At 39.0% G+C, this 17,674-nt stretch overlaps 1 protein-coding gene across 2 annotated transcripts; it reads left to right on the forward strand.

Annotated features, from left to right (window-relative positions):
* Positions 1 to 37: 37 nt before the first annotated feature.
* On the forward strand, positions 38 to 17,420 carry LOC110044486 (uncharacterized). 2 transcript variants are annotated; one of them, XM_020750040.2, is made up of 19 exons: positions 38 to 158; positions 850 to 975; positions 1,533 to 1,583; positions 1,952 to 1,996; positions 2,757 to 2,887; positions 3,402 to 3,567; positions 5,738 to 5,962; positions 6,915 to 7,199; positions 7,967 to 8,149; positions 8,848 to 8,891; positions 9,211 to 9,315; positions 9,840 to 9,973; positions 11,788 to 11,963; positions 12,146 to 12,226; positions 12,853 to 12,960; positions 13,866 to 14,119; positions 14,207 to 14,278; positions 15,856 to 16,034; positions 16,807 to 17,420. In XM_020750040.2, the coding sequence occupies exons 2-19, from the start codon at positions 876 to 878 to the stop codon at positions 16,922 to 16,924; spliced, it is 2,457 nt and encodes an 818-aa protein (XP_020605699.2). In that variant the 5' UTR covers positions 38 to 158; positions 850 to 875; the 3' UTR covers positions 16,925 to 17,420. The 2 variants fall into 2 exon arrangements, with proteins under 2 accessions (XP_020605699.2, XP_020605700.2); XM_020750041.2 differs by having other exon boundaries at positions 38 to 116.
* The last annotated feature ends 254 nt before the right edge of the window (positions 17,421 to 17,674 follow it).

Below are 17,674 nucleotides of genomic sequence, written 5' to 3' on the forward strand. Positions count from 1 at the left end.
TTAATTGAATATCTTACCGCTGACTAATTTTGTGAGTCTGTCGTGTGCTCGAATCCACCATGTTTCGGCGGGGGAGACATTTTACGCATTTTTGTCGGACTTTTCTCATTTGAAAGGTGATTTCTTGTAAAATAGTCCTGAGCTTGCTGTTTTAAAAGGTAATTTTGTTATTTTGTACATATTTTATTCTGGGATACCTTTAGAACATTTGTCTTTATGCATAGTTGTGATGTAGAGTTCTCCGATAAGAATTATGTATCAGATTCTCTTTGATTAATCAAGCTTAACTATTGCTTTATAAGCGTTTACTCCTGTCTTAGTTCTTAAGTGATAACAGTCTACTGTAACCTGTGGTTGAAAATCCCACTTCACGTGTGGTTCCTCAAGACCCTAAATTAAATAAGGCAGAACAAATAAAGGTTGTTGAAAGGCTAGCCTTTCTTTGAATAAAGGGTGGAGATAGACATGTACAGTACAACTTTGTTGCATAACCTTCATACAGCAAGGTTATAGCAAGTCAACGATACCAAATGTTTTGCGTAAATCAAACCTACAACTTGGTTGTAATTGTCGTGTGCAACACAAAAATGTTACACAATTTTGAAACATGGTTAAAAAAATTCTGTTACAAGAGTAACTTCGTTGTGGTCATCATTGTCATTGTTGTCGTCATCATCATCATCATCATCATTATAAGGCCTCAGTAGCAGCTTTAGATGTTGTTTAATATGATGAAAGGTGTACTCAATTTTTGCATGCCCCCAGCATAATGGGCTTCAAAAGTCACATATGACTTGTGTATTCTAAATTTGTACCAAGAAATCTCAACTTACTTCATGTCCATTACAGAATGAAGCTCTGAAAGGTCACAAGTTATGGGTCGGCGAGCCAAAGATAAGCAGCTTGTGGCTCAGGCTTCCAGAAGACGAACTGTTCTTCAAATAGACAGAGTATCTAGAAGAGAAGTTGGGGAGGGTATGTAGGCTGGTGTATTTGTAAATCTAATATAAACAACCAATAATTCTGTGCTTGTGTGTAATGACTAGCTCACGGTCTTAGATATACTAATAATAATATTTCTTAATTAAGGCCAGTGATAGTGACAAGGCTTATGTGCCATGGAGGTATCCATGGCAACCATAAGAGCAGTGACCACCAGACACCAATAGGATCTGTGGAGATGCTTACCAACCCAAATACTTGTCAAAGTAGAGAAGGGCTGAGTGAGAAATGCAAAGCACATATCACAAGGTGCACATCCACAGGGAGGTCATACTCAACACATGCGAGGCACACGGCAAACTTGTAATGATCTAATAACCCAATGACCCAATGCATTCGACCATTACAGAAATTTGCTTGATTGTTGCTTGTTAAAATTTTTTGAGCCAAAATTTGGACCATTTCTCTTATTAGCAGTCATAATTATGTACCTTAAAGGCCAAAATTTCGACCATTTTTCTTATTAGCAGTCATATGTACCTTAAGAAGCATATCTCTTAGTTTGTATAATTGCTTATTTTTAAATGCAGTTCCCATGTCAAGTGGTTTAACGAGAACCATCAATCCTAACAGCATAACAGGTAATTATTGTACAGTGCAGTCAATAATAAAAAATAATATGATCAGCTGTAATAATTTTAGATACGCACTGGCTAATAATTTTTGCTACTCAAAATTTTATTTGTTTACACACTCATTAAACTCTCAAATATACCAACAGGAATTATAGATATATGGAGAATAAATATTCATAATTTAGACCATGGAATATTCTGGTTTATTTGATTTATGTGTTTGACTCTTTCTCAGGTAACTGATTTTGTCATGTGTGTTGTTTGATGCTAGTGTATTAGTGAAGCTCTTGCAAATAAATCACTCAGTAAAGTGACAGTTTAGGCATGGTTGTGATGCCTTATTCACTGCTCTGTCAATGAATATCATTCTGTAGGTATTGGTTTACTTGGATCATATGCTGACCACAGTGATGACGAAGGTAAGAGACATGATAAATTAAAATGTTGTCATTTAATTCTTTTTAGTATAGAGGGTCTGAGTATACAATCCAGATCTAATTCATATTAGATGTTAATAGCTTATAATATAATTCTTCAAAATTTGCTCAGAGTACAGAATGTAAGGCTATTTCAACATTATGAGTATGATAACCAACCTCTTTAAACAGCTTGAAGAAAAACATGCAGAAGTTAATTTAGATGGAAGGTTTGCTGAATAGGCCATTTCCGAGTTAGCTTGTGCCTCTGTTTCAGAACGAGTCTTCATGCAAAACCTTTCATATGAAAATGAGTTTGATCTGCATGAAAATGAACATGTTGGCGGAAAGCATTTCCATATGAATGGTTGGCACGAAGACTCGTTTTGACACAGAGGCAAAAGCCAACTCGGAAATGACCTATTTTCAAATATGTATGTATGTTATTCAGTGGTACTTTAGTAACGGGAGTGTTGACCACTAAACAAGAGGTTCTTGCCCTCCTCTAAACAAGAATGAGAGATTACCAAGTTCTGTTTTTTGGTTGTTTGGATCTAAAGACTTGCAACGTCCTTCAATTTTCAGGAAACAAAATAATTGTTTATTTTTCGTGTTTTATATGACCTTGGCCTTGGTTGGTTGGTTGGTATTGCCATTGATGTACACTCTTAATTTCAGATTATTTTGTTAACGAAAATGTATTTGAGAACTATTATTTTGCCTTCTTAGGTAACTAGCACCAATAACATTCTTTTTCTTACAGATGACGAAGAGAACCTTGACAATAATGATCAAAATGGCTCAATAAACTATGAAGAGGAGTCTGCTATTCCCAGCACATCGTCAACTGGACAGCATGCGGAAATTGATGCCAAATTGGCAGACTTTTTTAAAGTAAGACTTGTTACCCAAAAAGTTTCTCGAGATTTTTAACATTAATTGTTGTTATTGGTCTAGCCTATTCAACTATCACTGATGGTCAACAAAAATTGTTAGTTACTCAGCAAAGCCAACTTGTCTACATATATGAGACAGAAGTTGCTGCAGGGGAGGGGGGTCTCCCACATAAAAAAGGACAGGGTGCTCGTTGTACCTTCTAGGAGTTAAAAAAGTGGTTTTGGTGGCTCTCAGGGTGTTCAACCTCAAAAAGTCCAAAGTGAGAGCTTACGTTGTACCTTTTAGGGTATTGAGCTGAAAAAAAAAATGACAGGAGATATTGTGTCATTTTAGAATTTGTATTTCTTAGTGGTGAAAAAAAGTTCAAGCCAAGCCCACAAAACAGGATCTTGGTACCTTATAGGGGTTCTTTTCAAAATTTCTAATGAGCTTCTTGTCCTATTTCCTTGGGAGTTGCCCTGGAGGGTCATAGATGGTGGTTCAAGTTGAACAATGCTGAATGTTCCTATAGGAAATAGAATCAATGGATGCAGACACCACTAGCACTGTGGATGATGGAATGGTGAACAGACAACCAGAAGAAGCTGTCAGCTCCACCACAGAAGATGAACGCCCAGTGATGTCTGCTGCAGAAGGTTCTGACACTTGGGTAGATGCTGATGACAATGGAAATGAAGGTACTTGGCAATTCTTGTGTAGTATCAGTGAGTCTAGCATGTAAATTATTTTATCAAGTTCTCTCGACGAAATTGTACCTGGTCAGATTTTTCATAATGAGAATCCTGGAGGAAACTTTTCACCCATTTGGCAGGCACATTTAAGGTGGCCGAACACAGTTTTCACGCGCGCTTTTGCTGATGCAATTCTCCGCGCACACAAGGATTGCAAAAACAAACATGCCGTCAATAGAGCGATCATTTTATTTATTCAACACCCACACTATCTGCGCTATTTTTCTCTATTATTGAATGCAGTGTATTGATGGCTTTAGTCTTTTATTACAATAATGTGTTAGAAAAGGTAACGACGCAAAGAACCCAGTAACTCTCAGCTTTTTCTTTGTTACCGAAAGAACCCAGTTAAATGCAGCGCATGCGCGGTTGCTCGAAAAATTGAGACCGATTGCTTTTGCAGAAACATGCCGATTTCTAGCAATCCAGTCGTTAGAATTTCAAGAAATTTGGCAAAAAAATAGTTCAGAAACCACGTGAATGATTTATCGCAAAAAATTTGAATTTTGACATAGGGAATTTTTAATAATACAGAACATGCAGTGAAAACGGTTAAAGGCGAATTACGAAAATCGCCTATGTCAAAATTTTATTAGAACAGTGTTGACAGAAGGGATTTAATGTCAATTCGTAGTGGGCAAGTGATGAAAAAAATCTAACGACTGGATTTTTTTTAAATAAACAAAAACCATTTTTTAAGCCTTGTTTTTAACCCGCCCCGTTGCCATGGCAACAGCACACACCTTAGCCAAAATGCGATAATAAACCCTTCTGTGGTTAACCTTGACGCTTGCAAAAAACGGGCGCCAAAGCATAAATAGCTTAAAAGTAATGGTGAATTAGGCATAGGCTCTTGAAAACTGTGTTTGGCCACCTTAAGTTGTGTAAACATTTTGAATAAAGATGCTCTTGAGGGAATGACCCTTCTTTGAATTGATTATTGTCATGTCCTAAACTTCTTTTCCTCATTTGACTTGGATGAAAAAGAACTTTCAACCATTTAATGTTTGTCACCTTTTACTTGTACAATGAAAGAAGGTACTTAATAGGGTTTTTCCTAACTCTGAGCTTCCTGAATCCCTGTAGATGTGTTCCCCAAGATTTTTTGTGAGAGAATAATGTACATATTATTTTGTACACCCAAGAGGGCTATTTTATTTTTAGCATACATGTGCATGTAATCTCATACAGGTATGTAGCTAAGTCCTGGCTACTGGTTATGGTTCAGCTTCTTAATGAGCCAGCTTAGTTTTTTTCTTAGCTGAAACAAATGTAGGTATTTAGATTGGCAATGAAGTTGTCAGATCTTGACCTGAAGGTTTCAGGTACTTTTTAAAGCCAAGGTGTCAATGAGGAAATGCATGGAGCTTTTGGACATGTTTCCTCAGATTGTGAAAAGCTTTCTATTGATAAGTTGAATAATGCAGCCCCATCCTTGTCTGGTTTTTGACCCAATATTTTACTACCTCTTACTGTATCTGGAAAATTGGTGAATGTAAAGAATCTAATACATGCTGGCCAGCACATCAGCCAACATGAGACATTAAGAAACAAATCTCACAAAGATTTACCTTGAATAGAAACTGCTTCGAAAGTGTTTTGTAGTATAAAAAAACACCAGTCTTCCACATGGCAACAAGTTGACTACTCCAAAATGTCTTGATTCTAGGGATATTATGTGAATTCGGTAGTGCTAGCTGTCCATTAAACTAAGACTACGGAAATAAGTAATGTGAAAAATTTCCAAGGAGTCTCAAAAGTTGATGATAAAATTGAGGATAAAACAATAAAATCAATCATTGATCCTAAGGAGGCATCTCATAAATGGACCAGAACAAGAAAGCTCAGCATGGAATGGCACTGAAGCTGGGCCTTCGTGGTAACAAGCTATTGAAAAATGCATGATTTGTGAATCATTGCGGAGAATTTTTGGGAGAGGGGAGCCACTTTTCTGAGCAAGTGAAAATGTCCACCAAGCGAGTGGATTTTGAGAGTCACTTGCCGTAATGGCAAGTGCTATCAAAATTTAGTTTCCAACACTGTACACGTAAGTGGTAGACTTGATGATCGGTTCAGATTGATCATTTCCTTTACTATGGAATTTACCCTTTTTCAGCAGGTGACATGTACCCGTGGCAGGCCTGCCTTGATGAAGCTACAAACTGTTATTACTACTGGAATATGGAAACAAATGAAGTGCAGTGGCATCCTCCTGAACAATTATTGTCAGCGGCTCCCGATACACAAACTGCAGGTGATGATCAACTACCTGGTATTGATGGTGAGGAGAAATGTGAACAAGGTGATCTAGAAGATAAAGACGATTCTGAGGAGGCAAAAGGTGATTTAGAAATTCAAATAGCTGCTGCAATGTGTTTACAAGTTTATTATGTGTCTGATTTGCAATTGTGCCTGTGGTCAAAGTTCAGATTCTTTAGCAAAATATTTAGAAAGAAGCTTGCACTGTATGAAAGCTCTTCTCAGTAACTTGTGTTTGAAACTTCATGCACTATAGGATATTTTTTTTTGTCAAGACAGAATCTCACCAGGTTGACCATGGGAATGAAATGGGGTACCTTCTGGTGCCTTGTTAAATGGAAAATGTGTAGTTCACGCTCTTTTTGGCTGTCCTATCACATGCATATTGCTAAGTAAACTGTTTTTTATTATTTATAGTAACTGTTGTAGGAAATCAATATTATAATAATTATTTTGTAGGTCAAATTGTTTTAAGTTGGTATGTTTCTAGCATGATAAAGAGTACATGTAATCTTCTTTAACTTGAAGATCACACTCTGAAAATCATGTAAGACAATTTATATTTATTAATTTTATTCCTGATGATGATGATTTCAAGTTGTTTTTAAGTGTTATGAGTGTTGTCTGCATGTTTAAGCAGATAAACCCAGATTGGAACAAATTAAGAAATTATATTGAGTATCAGTTTTTTATCAGAGAAAGAAGATTGTCATGATGACAGTGATGACAAAGAGAATGACAACAACAATGATAATGATCGCCTTTGGCTTGTGGGGTTGTGTGAAAAAAAGTTAAGAAATTATGTTGATCTAAAAATCTAAAATCTTTACTTGTGTATACCAATAATAATTATAATTAACTAATATTGAAAGTATGGCTATCTTAAAAATGAACTATTAAGGCTGAAGAAAACTTCAAACTTCAAATCTTTGAAATATTCCCTTGTTACTAAAAATGTTCTTGTAATTTTCGAAAGCGCAACTGCCCATGTGTTGACTTATGCATGTATTAATCTTGTTGTCTGTTTTACCAAGAAATGGAAAATGAAGAAAAACTGTCAGAAGATGCCTCAGAAAATGACATCAGGGAAGCAAGTTCAAAAGACAACAGCGATGATGATGATGTTGAGTCCAGCTTTCAAGTGGTTGATTCGTGGGAAGATAGAGACAGTGACACTGAAAGGTCAGGAGAAAAGAGAGCTGCCATACAAAAGGCTAGTAAATCTGTCGACAATGAAGAAGAAGTTCCAGCAAAAAGACCAAAGCTTGTGGAAGTGGATGAGGACTCTGATGATGACTTTGCTGCTCAGCTGCTGGAAGGTCAGGATAGAAATTCTCTTTAACAGATTTACACTGAGTTTTGTAATTTTGTATGGAGAGTGTAGTGGTACATCAAGACACAAATTAGGAGTCCTGCAGGGTAGCAATTCAATTTCATTTATCATTCTATTAAACTTCACTTCACTTCTTTTAAACTGTTGTTAATTTTTATAATCCACCAAATGTTTTAGCTCGCATGCAATTGGTATAAATGTGCCATGTGACTGAATATTCCCCAGCTAAAACTGTGGAATATCTGAGTGATATTCCCCAATTTTCAAAATTGCATATGTTGTAAAAAATATTTGAAGGATAATAAATGGAATAGCCTCCGTTTCAGGGCTCAAAAAAGTGCTGTCTTGTCCAGTTCAGTCCAGGGCAAGTAGATTTTCCCACCGGGCAAGTAACTTGTCATTTTCACTTGTCTGATGGGCAAGGGATCAGGCATATTGTCTGGTAACTAGGCAAAGAAAAAAGTCAAGTTAGTCTTGCCCTGGGCAAGCAAACTTTTAGAGCTGCTTGTCCAAAGGGCGAGGCGTAATGAACATTTTTTTTTTTTAAGCCCTGCATTTGGCGCAAAAATATGCTCTGATATTTGTCCTCGGACATTATCAGTTCCTCAAAGCTCACAGTTTTCCTCGAGTCATGCTCTTGCAAAACTGTTCACTTCTCGGAACAGATAATGTCCATGGACAAATATCCAAGCATATTGTGGTGCCAAATGGAGGCTATTATTTATGTATTCCTGGCTGGTTTTTTGTTATCAGACACCTATGAGAAAGCTGGTAAGCAGGACATTTTGGTGGAGGAGAGCATGGAGATGTCTGAAGATGAAGCTGACAAAGACAAAAATGAAGACAAGGAAGAGAAACCTCTGTTGCCACCTGAAGTCTTTGAGCATCTGAAAACTGTTGGCACGGAGGAGAAAAAAGAAGAAAAATCTGTTGCAGGTGACAACTAATGAATCAGGAAAAAAAACTTTGATGTTAATATTAAAGGAGCTCTGCTCAAAGTGTGATTTTGAGTGACTTAATGCAGAGTGATATTGCATATATTGCACAATATTGCAGAATGGTAGAACAAGGTTCTACTTAGAATGGCAATTTTACACAGAAGAGCTTCAAAAGTTTCACACAATGCAATCTAATCATTGCAAGCAGTATTGTGAGCAATGTTGCACTGTGTCTGCATTGAGGATGGTCAGGAGATTTATGAGTGGTGCACAACTTCATCATACTTATTACCAGTTTCCTACCACATAAATGTTGTGGCATATTATTTCGGACTTGTTTTATGCATTGCATGTAGTTGTACTCTATTAAATAAAGCTGGGTTTCAAACACATTAAAACATGCTAAAGAATGCCCTGCGTGATGGTCCAGGTCTAGTTGATTTTTTCACTAATTGTTAGTCCGTTGGTTATCTGTCACTTTTCATATGGGCAACTTTTTAGTTCTTACTTGAAGTGAGGCCAACAAGGGAGACCTTCAGGCTAGCCCAAAGAGCAACTTGGCTAATCTGTTTTCTTTGCAGGCTTATCAGTAGTCCTGTTTTAGTTGTAAAAAGACAAACTGCATTTATTTGTCATGATGCTTGTATGTTTTTAAGTTAATGATAATTATGCACATATTTCTTGGCCATCTTGCAGAGGAAAAAAAGGAGAAGTATAATACAGAAGAGGAAGGTTACAGGGTAGGAGAACTTTTTGACCAAGGTTAATAAGAACAGACTGTATGTTCATGCAGAAAATGTGAAAAAAATCCATGCAAGTATAGAATGATAGTGTAGCAAGTATTAAAAGAATACATGTATCTGAGGACGAACATTTCCAAACATAGAAAGGGAAGGCAAAAGTTTGGCTTTGGTTTATAGCACTTTCCTTGCCCTTAATTTTACTGGATACCCCAGAACATTTTGAACATCCGTTGATGCATTGTTATTTTGTACTTGACTTAATGAATGTGGATAATGAAAATTCTAAGTCTGGATATTCTTTGTATTTAATTCACAGCTGAAAATCTTGGATTTGACGTCAGTGCTCACCAATAAGCTGGATTTCCTAGAGGTCTCTCGACATGGTGTGTCTGACTTGAAGGTTCTGCTCATTGAAATGGAGGTAAGGACCACTCAGGAGCTTTACCTTCAATAGGTTTGTCTATGTGCATGTATATAATTATAGGTACATGTAAAGTCTGCAAGTGGCCTGTCAAGCTGGAGCTTATCCCGGTTTCTGTAGCATGACATGACTAGGAGTATTTCTACTCCCCACTGCAGATGGGATGCTAGTCCATTGCATTGTTTCCCCCTAACATTAAATTATTAAGTACATGTACATGAAGTTTCATTTGAATGGGCACACACTAGGGGTTCATCCACAGACTCACAAGTAAGAACCACCCTTTACCGCATGGTAAACAGTACCAAGTACTGCTCAATTGCTTTCATTTAAATAGTCAAACACTATGATTTCATCCACAGACCTAAATGTTAGAACCACCTTGTACAGCACAATAAGCAGTACCATAATGGACAAGTTTTGTTTTGCTTCCGAGAACGAAAAGCTTTCTTGAGATTATGGCCCCAAAGATCAATATATTGTGTCTAGCAAAACTAAGTTAGGTTTATATATTTCACCTCCAGACACGAATCAGTGATTGGCGTGAAGGAGTTCTAGACAGCCGTCACTTGATTGACAAGCTCGGTGAAGCTGACAAGCGGCTCAAGCAGTATGAGGAGTCTGCGGCCCCCCCTGGCTGGTTGTGCCACTGGGACAGGTACTGTATCAGTCTTGTGTTTTGCCAGGGGGGAGTATCCTGCCTGTTTGGACTGAGCAACAGGCTTGGAGTCGTAATGAACTGTGCACAGCTATAGACTGTGATAATTATCAAGTTGTCTCGTTATGGCTTCCTCGGTTTCATCGTCATCTTTTAAGAAGTTGGTCAGTGTTAGGTTCGTGAAAATTTCAGAAACTAGCCATCCTTCATTGATGTGATCCATATGTTTAGTGATGTTTGTTCTCTGTTCAATGTTCTGCTGCAAGTGTTATTGTCTTGTCTGTGCATGTGTTTTGTCAGTCTTTTGTTTCTCCTTGGTTCAGTTTCAAGAAAAGTTTGGGCAAAGGCATACTTGTAAAGCCCTGTAGAAATCCCCTTATTTTAAAACACACGCTAAAAGCTGGCCTTCCATAACACGATTTAAACAAAAAACACACAGAACTTACTCGAGCTGTTGACGTAATGAAAGTGTTTTCCAAGAGAAATAGAACAAATCTTCCCCGTTTTTCTCTTGAGTGACATAGAAACACTCGATAAAGTTTGGAAGAACATTCTGAACTTTGAAAAGCTACATGGAAACAATTACCTGCTGTTGTTGTTCCCAGAGCCTTTCTTGTTCTAACAAACTGCCACATTTTGTCTCTATTTCAACAAAAACCCGGCAAATGTTTTATTTGTTTGGTTTTTGATTTTCACCGATTTTTAGTTTTGAGAAAACAAGAAACATTGTACTAGAGGAAGTTTGCTTGCAGAAACATCAGGAGGAAAACAGTTCTGATGTAATGACAAAACTGTGTGTTTGTTATTTTCCATTTCTTGGACAGAGGCATGAACGTTTATGAAAGTAAGGGAGAAGTCTATGTATTGAAACTTTTCCCTCCATGGCTACAGTATAGGCAACAGTTGAAAAATCAGTTTCAGTCAACAGCTTTCCTTTGCAATCTTCTTGACCAATCCTCCCTACTTGGAGGAAGGATGCTATTCCATGCAGGGCCTTTAGGTGTTAGGTGTCTCATGGCCCTACAAAGTTCAACTTGGCTACATAGTTTAATCAAAAGTTACCTAAGAACTCAAAAGTACTCATATCAACTTGTCAGTCAACAAGTGACATCACTGCCCAAAACTGTGGTTTCAATCATTCGTAGAGACCAAGTCAGTACAATCTTGTGAGTACCCATACAGTGTAGCATGTGTTCATCTGTACATGAGTATGTGTGTCTGTCTGTCTGTCTGTCTGTGTCTGTGTATGTCTGTCTGTTTATGTCTGTTACCCTAGTCTGTGGTTGTGCACTTTGTATTGTGGACTGGATACCCTATGGCACATCAGGATACTGGACTCGAACTCACTTCGCTGATGATCACCACCACCACAGCAAGACCAGCATCGCAAGACAAGAAACAAAGTAGGACATGAGCAAGGTCAGTGGAACTGTATGTACAAACATCTTCAACTCCTTAGTTTGCTTAATTAAAACAGTTATGTGCATCTTTGGTAATACATTCTTAGCTCTTGAGGAAGAGCGTACAAGAATTATTTACCAAGGAACTTGGTTCGAGCATTCATATTGAGTGAAGAAGTCATCCTTGCGAGAAAATAATAATATTACCTTTGAGCGATGTAAGAAATTTGGCTGATCTAACAGGAGGGGTTTTTTGACCAAAAAAAAAAATGAATTTCTCTTTGTAAGTGGATCCTTGTCATGGATAGTTTTACGCTCATTATGAATGCTCTCCAGTTGTAATGTTAGGAGAAGTATTGCTATGGTGTAGCATTTCATTCTGTTGTTTTGTTGTACTCTGTTTGCTTTTGGCAGGACACACAAACGATATTACTACACGAACAGGGTGACAGGCGACTCGCAATGGGAGTACCCATCAGGTGAGAGTGGGACAGATGTCAAGGAAGACACACCCTCAGTAGAGGCGCCGGTCCAGAGTTCGGCAGCGGCTGTGACAAGCAATCAGAGTGTGGGAGTGTGGAGCTATCCAGGTAAAAAATGTTATGGTAGTAGTAGTGTTTCCCGGCATTTGTCAGCACTTCTTCTTTGATGAATTGATTCTACTGTCCTGTCAAGCTTGAAAGATCAATTCTCTTTACTTTCTCCATAAAATTCGTTTGAGTTTAATTCTGAGAATTATCATCTGACGAGAATACAATTCTGTTTCTCTCAGCTTATTTGCCGATGGCTCAAGCGCCTGCGATGTCAGTTGTCATGCCAACCGTACCAGTGGTATCCTCTTCAGTTAAAATAGGTATAGCTGGTTTGTATCTAACGTCATAAAAACCCTCAACCACTGGCCTTGTAGAATTATTTTTGGTGGCGTTTTGGTGTTACATCTCGTATTTAGAATTCCACGCGATAAAAAAAGGCAAAAGAACTTTTTATAACGAGAAGAAGAGTGCAAAATGTACTTACGCCGAATTATGCCCAGTCTGACAGGAAACAGGTCGTTTGTGTTGCTGCGTGAAAGCTTTCCCTACCCAGTCATGCATAGGTCTGTAGACCTTCTTCCTGGGGAAGGTCTGGTTCAATACTGGAAATATCATAGTTATCATATTTACCACATGTATTAAATAGTCAATCGCTACTATAGAGCGTATTCTCTCACGTGTCCAGCTGCCATGCAAATTTATGGGAACAAAAGAAATTGTTTACATAGGAAAAGAGTTGAATTCCCACAGGATTGGTTTGGTACACCAACATGACCGCCATTTCATTCTTTTGTTTTGTAAAAGACTGCCCCATAGAGTAGTTGAAGGCATATCTTGCGGGCTTAGCAGTAGAGACAGTATTGGCACAAGAGGATTTGCGCTTATTGATTGTAACTTCTTTCTCTTTTGTATGTTGTGATTCACTGTTTTATGTGGTTTTATTTAGAGTCCTTTGTCAATCCGCCTGTTCCCGGAACAGATGTTGGCTCTGAAGTTGTGTCATTCACCGCCTCGTTTCCATACGAAGAAGAAGAATCACCTCCCCCTCCCCCAGGTGTGTGTTTAGTTAAAGCGTGAGAGTCCCGAAGTTAGCGTTGTATTTTAACCTTTATAACGAGTCCCTATTCAACGGACGCGTGTATTGAGCACACAATGGCACTAAATGAAATATATTTTAAAAGTTTTATTGCTAAAAATCTCAAGTTTCCCGAGGCCGCACTGAATTTACGATGCAGCACTGGATCTTGCTTTTCACAGTGTTTACTGAAAACTGATAATTCCATACATTTGAAAGAACAGGTATAATAGTGGTTTCACTGTATTCTGCAGTCCCCTAGTCAGTGAAAGTGATAGCGAAGTGCTGCAGTCGCAGAATTGTTTGGCGTATATGCATTACGGTGCGGACCGCCGTTAGGCTCGGTTAGTGCAGCCTTTTATATAATTTCGGAATCACTGGTTAAACGTCCTAGGAAGTCAGATAAATCACCAAATTTAACAAGTTTCCGACAGTGGTTTGAAATGAGATGTTCTTAATTGAAACGTATAACTCTGTCTATTTCCGGTCGACATCGCCGTGGAAAGATCTGTGACGCCTGGAAAATATCAGCGGTGGGGTAATTTAGTCCTTAAACATGCGATGTCTACCTGGTCACGATAAGCATTGCCATACGTAACTATTTCTTTTTTTACAATAACTGCAGAAATTCTCGTGCGCTCATTGGCTAATTTTCATTGTCAATATGCGGACAGATACATGAATTTATAGTTTATGCGATGCGTCAACGAGCGAGAACGGACAATTTGACAATTTGTTATCGTAAAAAAACAATACGATAGCTGATCCACTCGGCTATCGCCTCGTGTATCCACAGCTACTTTGACAATGTTATGACGAAATTCATGATCACTAAGAGGACAGACGCATGAAAAACTGACGTCGATTTGTTAAATGTCACACAGGTACAGACGATCTCCCTCCTCTCCCTCCAGTGGAATCCTCTGCACCCCCACCTCCACCCCCAGAACCAGCAGAAGCCCCACCCCCTCCTCCTGGTGATGAAATGCCAACAACTTCAGTAGCAAAACCTGCGTCACTTTCACGACCTGTGGTCGACTACTCCGATTTGGACATGGCTAGTGCAAGTCCCCCTCCTGTGACTTTGCTCGCAGCAGTGCCACAAACTACTGGAATTCAATTACCAGCGCCGCCTCAGGTTCGTGAGATTTATATCAAGAGTGATTTAGTGTTTTGCTCGTCTTGCCGTTGTTTTCTTAACTTGCCTTTTTTTTTTTCTATTTAGGAAACGACTGATGCTGTAATATCCTCACCGGCGACAGTATCGACAAAACCTAAAGTCAAGAAGAAGAAAAAGGTGAAGTTTTTAAAAAAGTTGCTTGCTTTAGGTTCCATTAACACTTAGCCGGAGAACTTTGAAAACGCAGTTTCATTTCTACGGTTAGGCCTATCGTCCACACTAATCCGTCACGAAAACGGAACTTTTCGAAAACGCTCTTCAAACCGGAGGAATTTGAAAACGCCGGCTTTGCGTTTAGTGTGGAGAGAAAGCATTTTGAAAACGGAGCTTTCTGAAAACGATGACGTCACGCTAATCACGTGACTTCCCTGCCCGAGTTTTTTTTCCCAACTCAAATCCAAAATGACTGGTGATTGTTGCGTTTTTAAACTCTTTCGGCGTAGTTTGGAGGAAAACATTTGATGCGTTTACAGAGTGAAACCTCCGTTTTCAAATACCTTCGGCGTGGTGTGGACAGGGCCGAAGTTGATACTGTCACACTAAAGACGTTCCTTGCGTGATGGCTGAGCAGTTAACTGTCACATAGGTTTTCTGTTTCACTGTGATCTTTCTCCTCTGGTCACTACTGTTGTAAGCAGATGTCGTGTGACTACTTCCATAAATGTTCGAAAATTTAAGGTGGCTCTGAACCCCATGCAGAATTGTTTCAAACTTTGCCAAAAGTTGCATCTTATCCTGCTCATCAAAAATTTGAAAATAACAAAAAAATAGTTTTACCGCGTGGTTTTCGAACTATGAATACTTAAAGCGAAAATTAAAGGCGTTTTTAGCAGGTGATGCTGTTGCTATGGTAATCTACTGTCTCACGAAAATGATACCAATGTGTTCACCAATGACTGGACAGGATTTTTTATACCAAACTTGTAGCATCAACTTAAGGCTGGTTTCCATGTGATCGCAGACGATCGCAGACGATCGCAAGCGATCGCAGAGCCGACTGTTGCATACATTTCGGACAGCGGAACTGTCAAAATTACACGCGTGTTGTGCTGGCGGGAAATCGCAGCAAACAATATAGCGGACGTTGAGGAGGAAATTTTGCTGCAAACAAATTTATTTCTTCTTTTAGTCAACCTATTTTGAAATTCTCTTGGCACTGCATCTCGCCCCGATCCAGAAGGTAGCGTTTTCAATCGCTTCAGATAACGACCATACGCAGTTCTTATGTTGCGGAATTTGACCTCCGCCTCAGCCGCCGATAAATTAAATTTCTCCCCGATTTTTTCCCAGCAGTTAGCCTTTTCGTTTTGGTCTTTGAAATCTTTACTGTTACGGTGGTTATAATGACGTATCAAAATCTTGGAAAGTCTTGGAAATTGCTGGGAACTGTTTTGAACCACCTTAAAACAAAAACATTTATTAGGTGAAATATTCCGTTGCATAGGCAGTGTTCCAGATAAGTGAGGGGTCTCGGGTCATAAACCCGACAAGATCAGCTACATGACCTGACAAATAAAGTGGAAATTTATAATGATTTGGTGGAAGCAGCGGGAATTGACCCGTTGGAATTCTGGAACCGTTTCTGGAACCCTACGTACGGATCGTTCTGACCGTTTCTATCGAGCCAAATATATTATCTACCCAGTAAAAGCAAAGATGAGGTTTTCAATCAACGTTTGTTGCTTGTTTTCCAGACGTCCAAAGTTGGTTCGGCGCTTCTTTCGTCCAAGGCACGGAAAGTTTCTTCTCTGGTTCAGAAGTGGCAGAGTATAAAACAACAAGAAGAACCAGCACTGGACAGCAGCGAAGACGAGGAGGAACATAATGATCCTGTGCGACAAATAGAAGAATGGAAGAAAGTACACTTAGAGAGGTATTTGATTGTTTAACGTCAAGTCATCGATTTCGATTTATTTAACTTGAACGCTTTTTTGAGATTATCTTGTGTTGCAAAAAACCTTCAAGAATTAACTGATTTGAAGCCTTTGGCTTGGGTTCTCTCTGTGCCGTCTTGAGGACGAAATGACGCGTGATTGATTAATTGACGGATTGATTGATTGATTGATTGATTGATTGATTGATTGATTGATTGATTGATTGATTGATTGATTGACCCAGTCATTCATTTGTTCGTTCGTTCGTTAGTTCGTTCGTTAGTTCGTTCGTTAGTTCGTTCGTTAGTTCGTTCGTTCATGGAGTAATGACAGGAAGTTTTGGTTTAAGAGACGTTTGTATGACGCTTGAATGCAAGCTAAAATGCTATGTACGACATACATGCCTATATTTTCTCAATCCGGCAGTCTGCGCGCCAAAAACTCGTAATTCTAACATGGCCAGGAGGCTTTCTGCCGAAAAGTACAAATTTTCTAAGATTCCGTTGTTTGTTAATTTCCATAAGAGACTTTATACAAAGAAAGCAAGACCAAATAAAGACGTTCGGCATCTTGGAATCTGCGTGTTTTATATGATAAAGAAACAAAACCAAAGGTTATTGACGACATCTATACGTCTGTCGTCCAATTGATCATAAGTAAAAACCAATCTAAATGCGAGGCTAATTTGAGTTATTATGTAAAGGTATTAGTATTACAAGTGGCTTGGATCAAGTAGAACCCCATTTCAATCTAACATTTTGCTTTCCCCAGTGGTCAGGCAGCTTACAATCCTAACTTTGAAGAAATCAAGGGGGACTGGCGAGAGAGAATCCGACAACGACAAGCCAAGGCTAAGAGTGGGGCTGCTGCTGACCAGAAAGACACGTAGGTTCAAAACAGTAGTTGAAGCAAGAAAGAAGCTTGGTGTCCGGTCCTCCGCGTCACTAGCGGCCGCTTGGAGGCTAAACGGCTAAACGGCTAAACAACAAGGAAAAGCTTAGACTTCACTCCACAGAATTGGAGAAAGGAAAGCTGTTGAGATGTATTAAACATCCCAGACTCGTAGAGACTGCAGCAAATGTTTTCCAAGTCTAAACTTCACTTTCTAGTGAGCATCTTTATCCCCTAAGCCCTGATAGATATCAACATATAGATTCTCCTTACCGTTCCATACATATTCTTATGCTGCTAGTTGGGAGAATGTGATGATTCAGTACGTCTGTTCTCTCGGTTATCAGTTTCGTAATTCTTATTACCTGTACACCTGTCTCTGCCTTGATCTTAAGAAGAGAGCCGAGATGTTGATCACCGTTAGCGGATAAGACTGTGTATAAAGAAGTGTAGTTGCGTAAAACGTGTATGTAAAACTGCGATTTGTAGCTCTACAGTTTGTAATTTCTTCAGTTTTTAGTTGTGCACAAGTTTACGGAATGCGTCAAATTAAAAGGCCGCTCCTCCAGGAGTCAACGAGTCCAGTTCTGGTCCACTCTCTGTCACGCAACGTTGCGTGACAGAGAGAGAGGGCCGGAACTGGAGTCAGCCTGTCCCTTCATGTTTAGCCGATCTAGCAAGCGCTGGAGCTTGAGGATTTATACCATGTATACCAACGCTTGAGCCACCTGTGGTGAAACCGTGAACA

Source organism: Orbicella faveolata, unplaced genomic scaffold (genome assembly GCF_042242905.1).
Source record: "Orbicella faveolata isolate gen_17 unplaced genomic scaffold, um_ofav_v1 contig_2, whole genome shotgun sequence".
Classification (NCBI taxonomy): Eukaryota; Metazoa; Cnidaria; class Anthozoa; order Scleractinia; family Merulinidae; genus Orbicella; species Orbicella faveolata.

What these genes read in the sequence shown, in the direction of transcription:
- LOC110044486 (XM_020750040.2), top strand. Translation starts at nt 876, where the DNA reads ATGGGTCGGCGAGCCAAAGATAAGCAGCTTGTGGCTCAGGCTTCCAGA. An exon ending in TGATGACAATGGAAATGAAG is followed by an intron (nt 3,568 to 5,737) that starts GTACTTGGCAAT and finishes ACCCTTTTTCAG; the next exon opens with CAGGTGACATGTACCCGTGG. An exon ending in ATCCTCTTCAGTTAAAATAG is followed by an intron (nt 12,227 to 12,852) that starts GTATAGCTGGTT and finishes GGTTTTATTTAG; the next exon opens with AGTCCTTTGTCAATCCGCCT.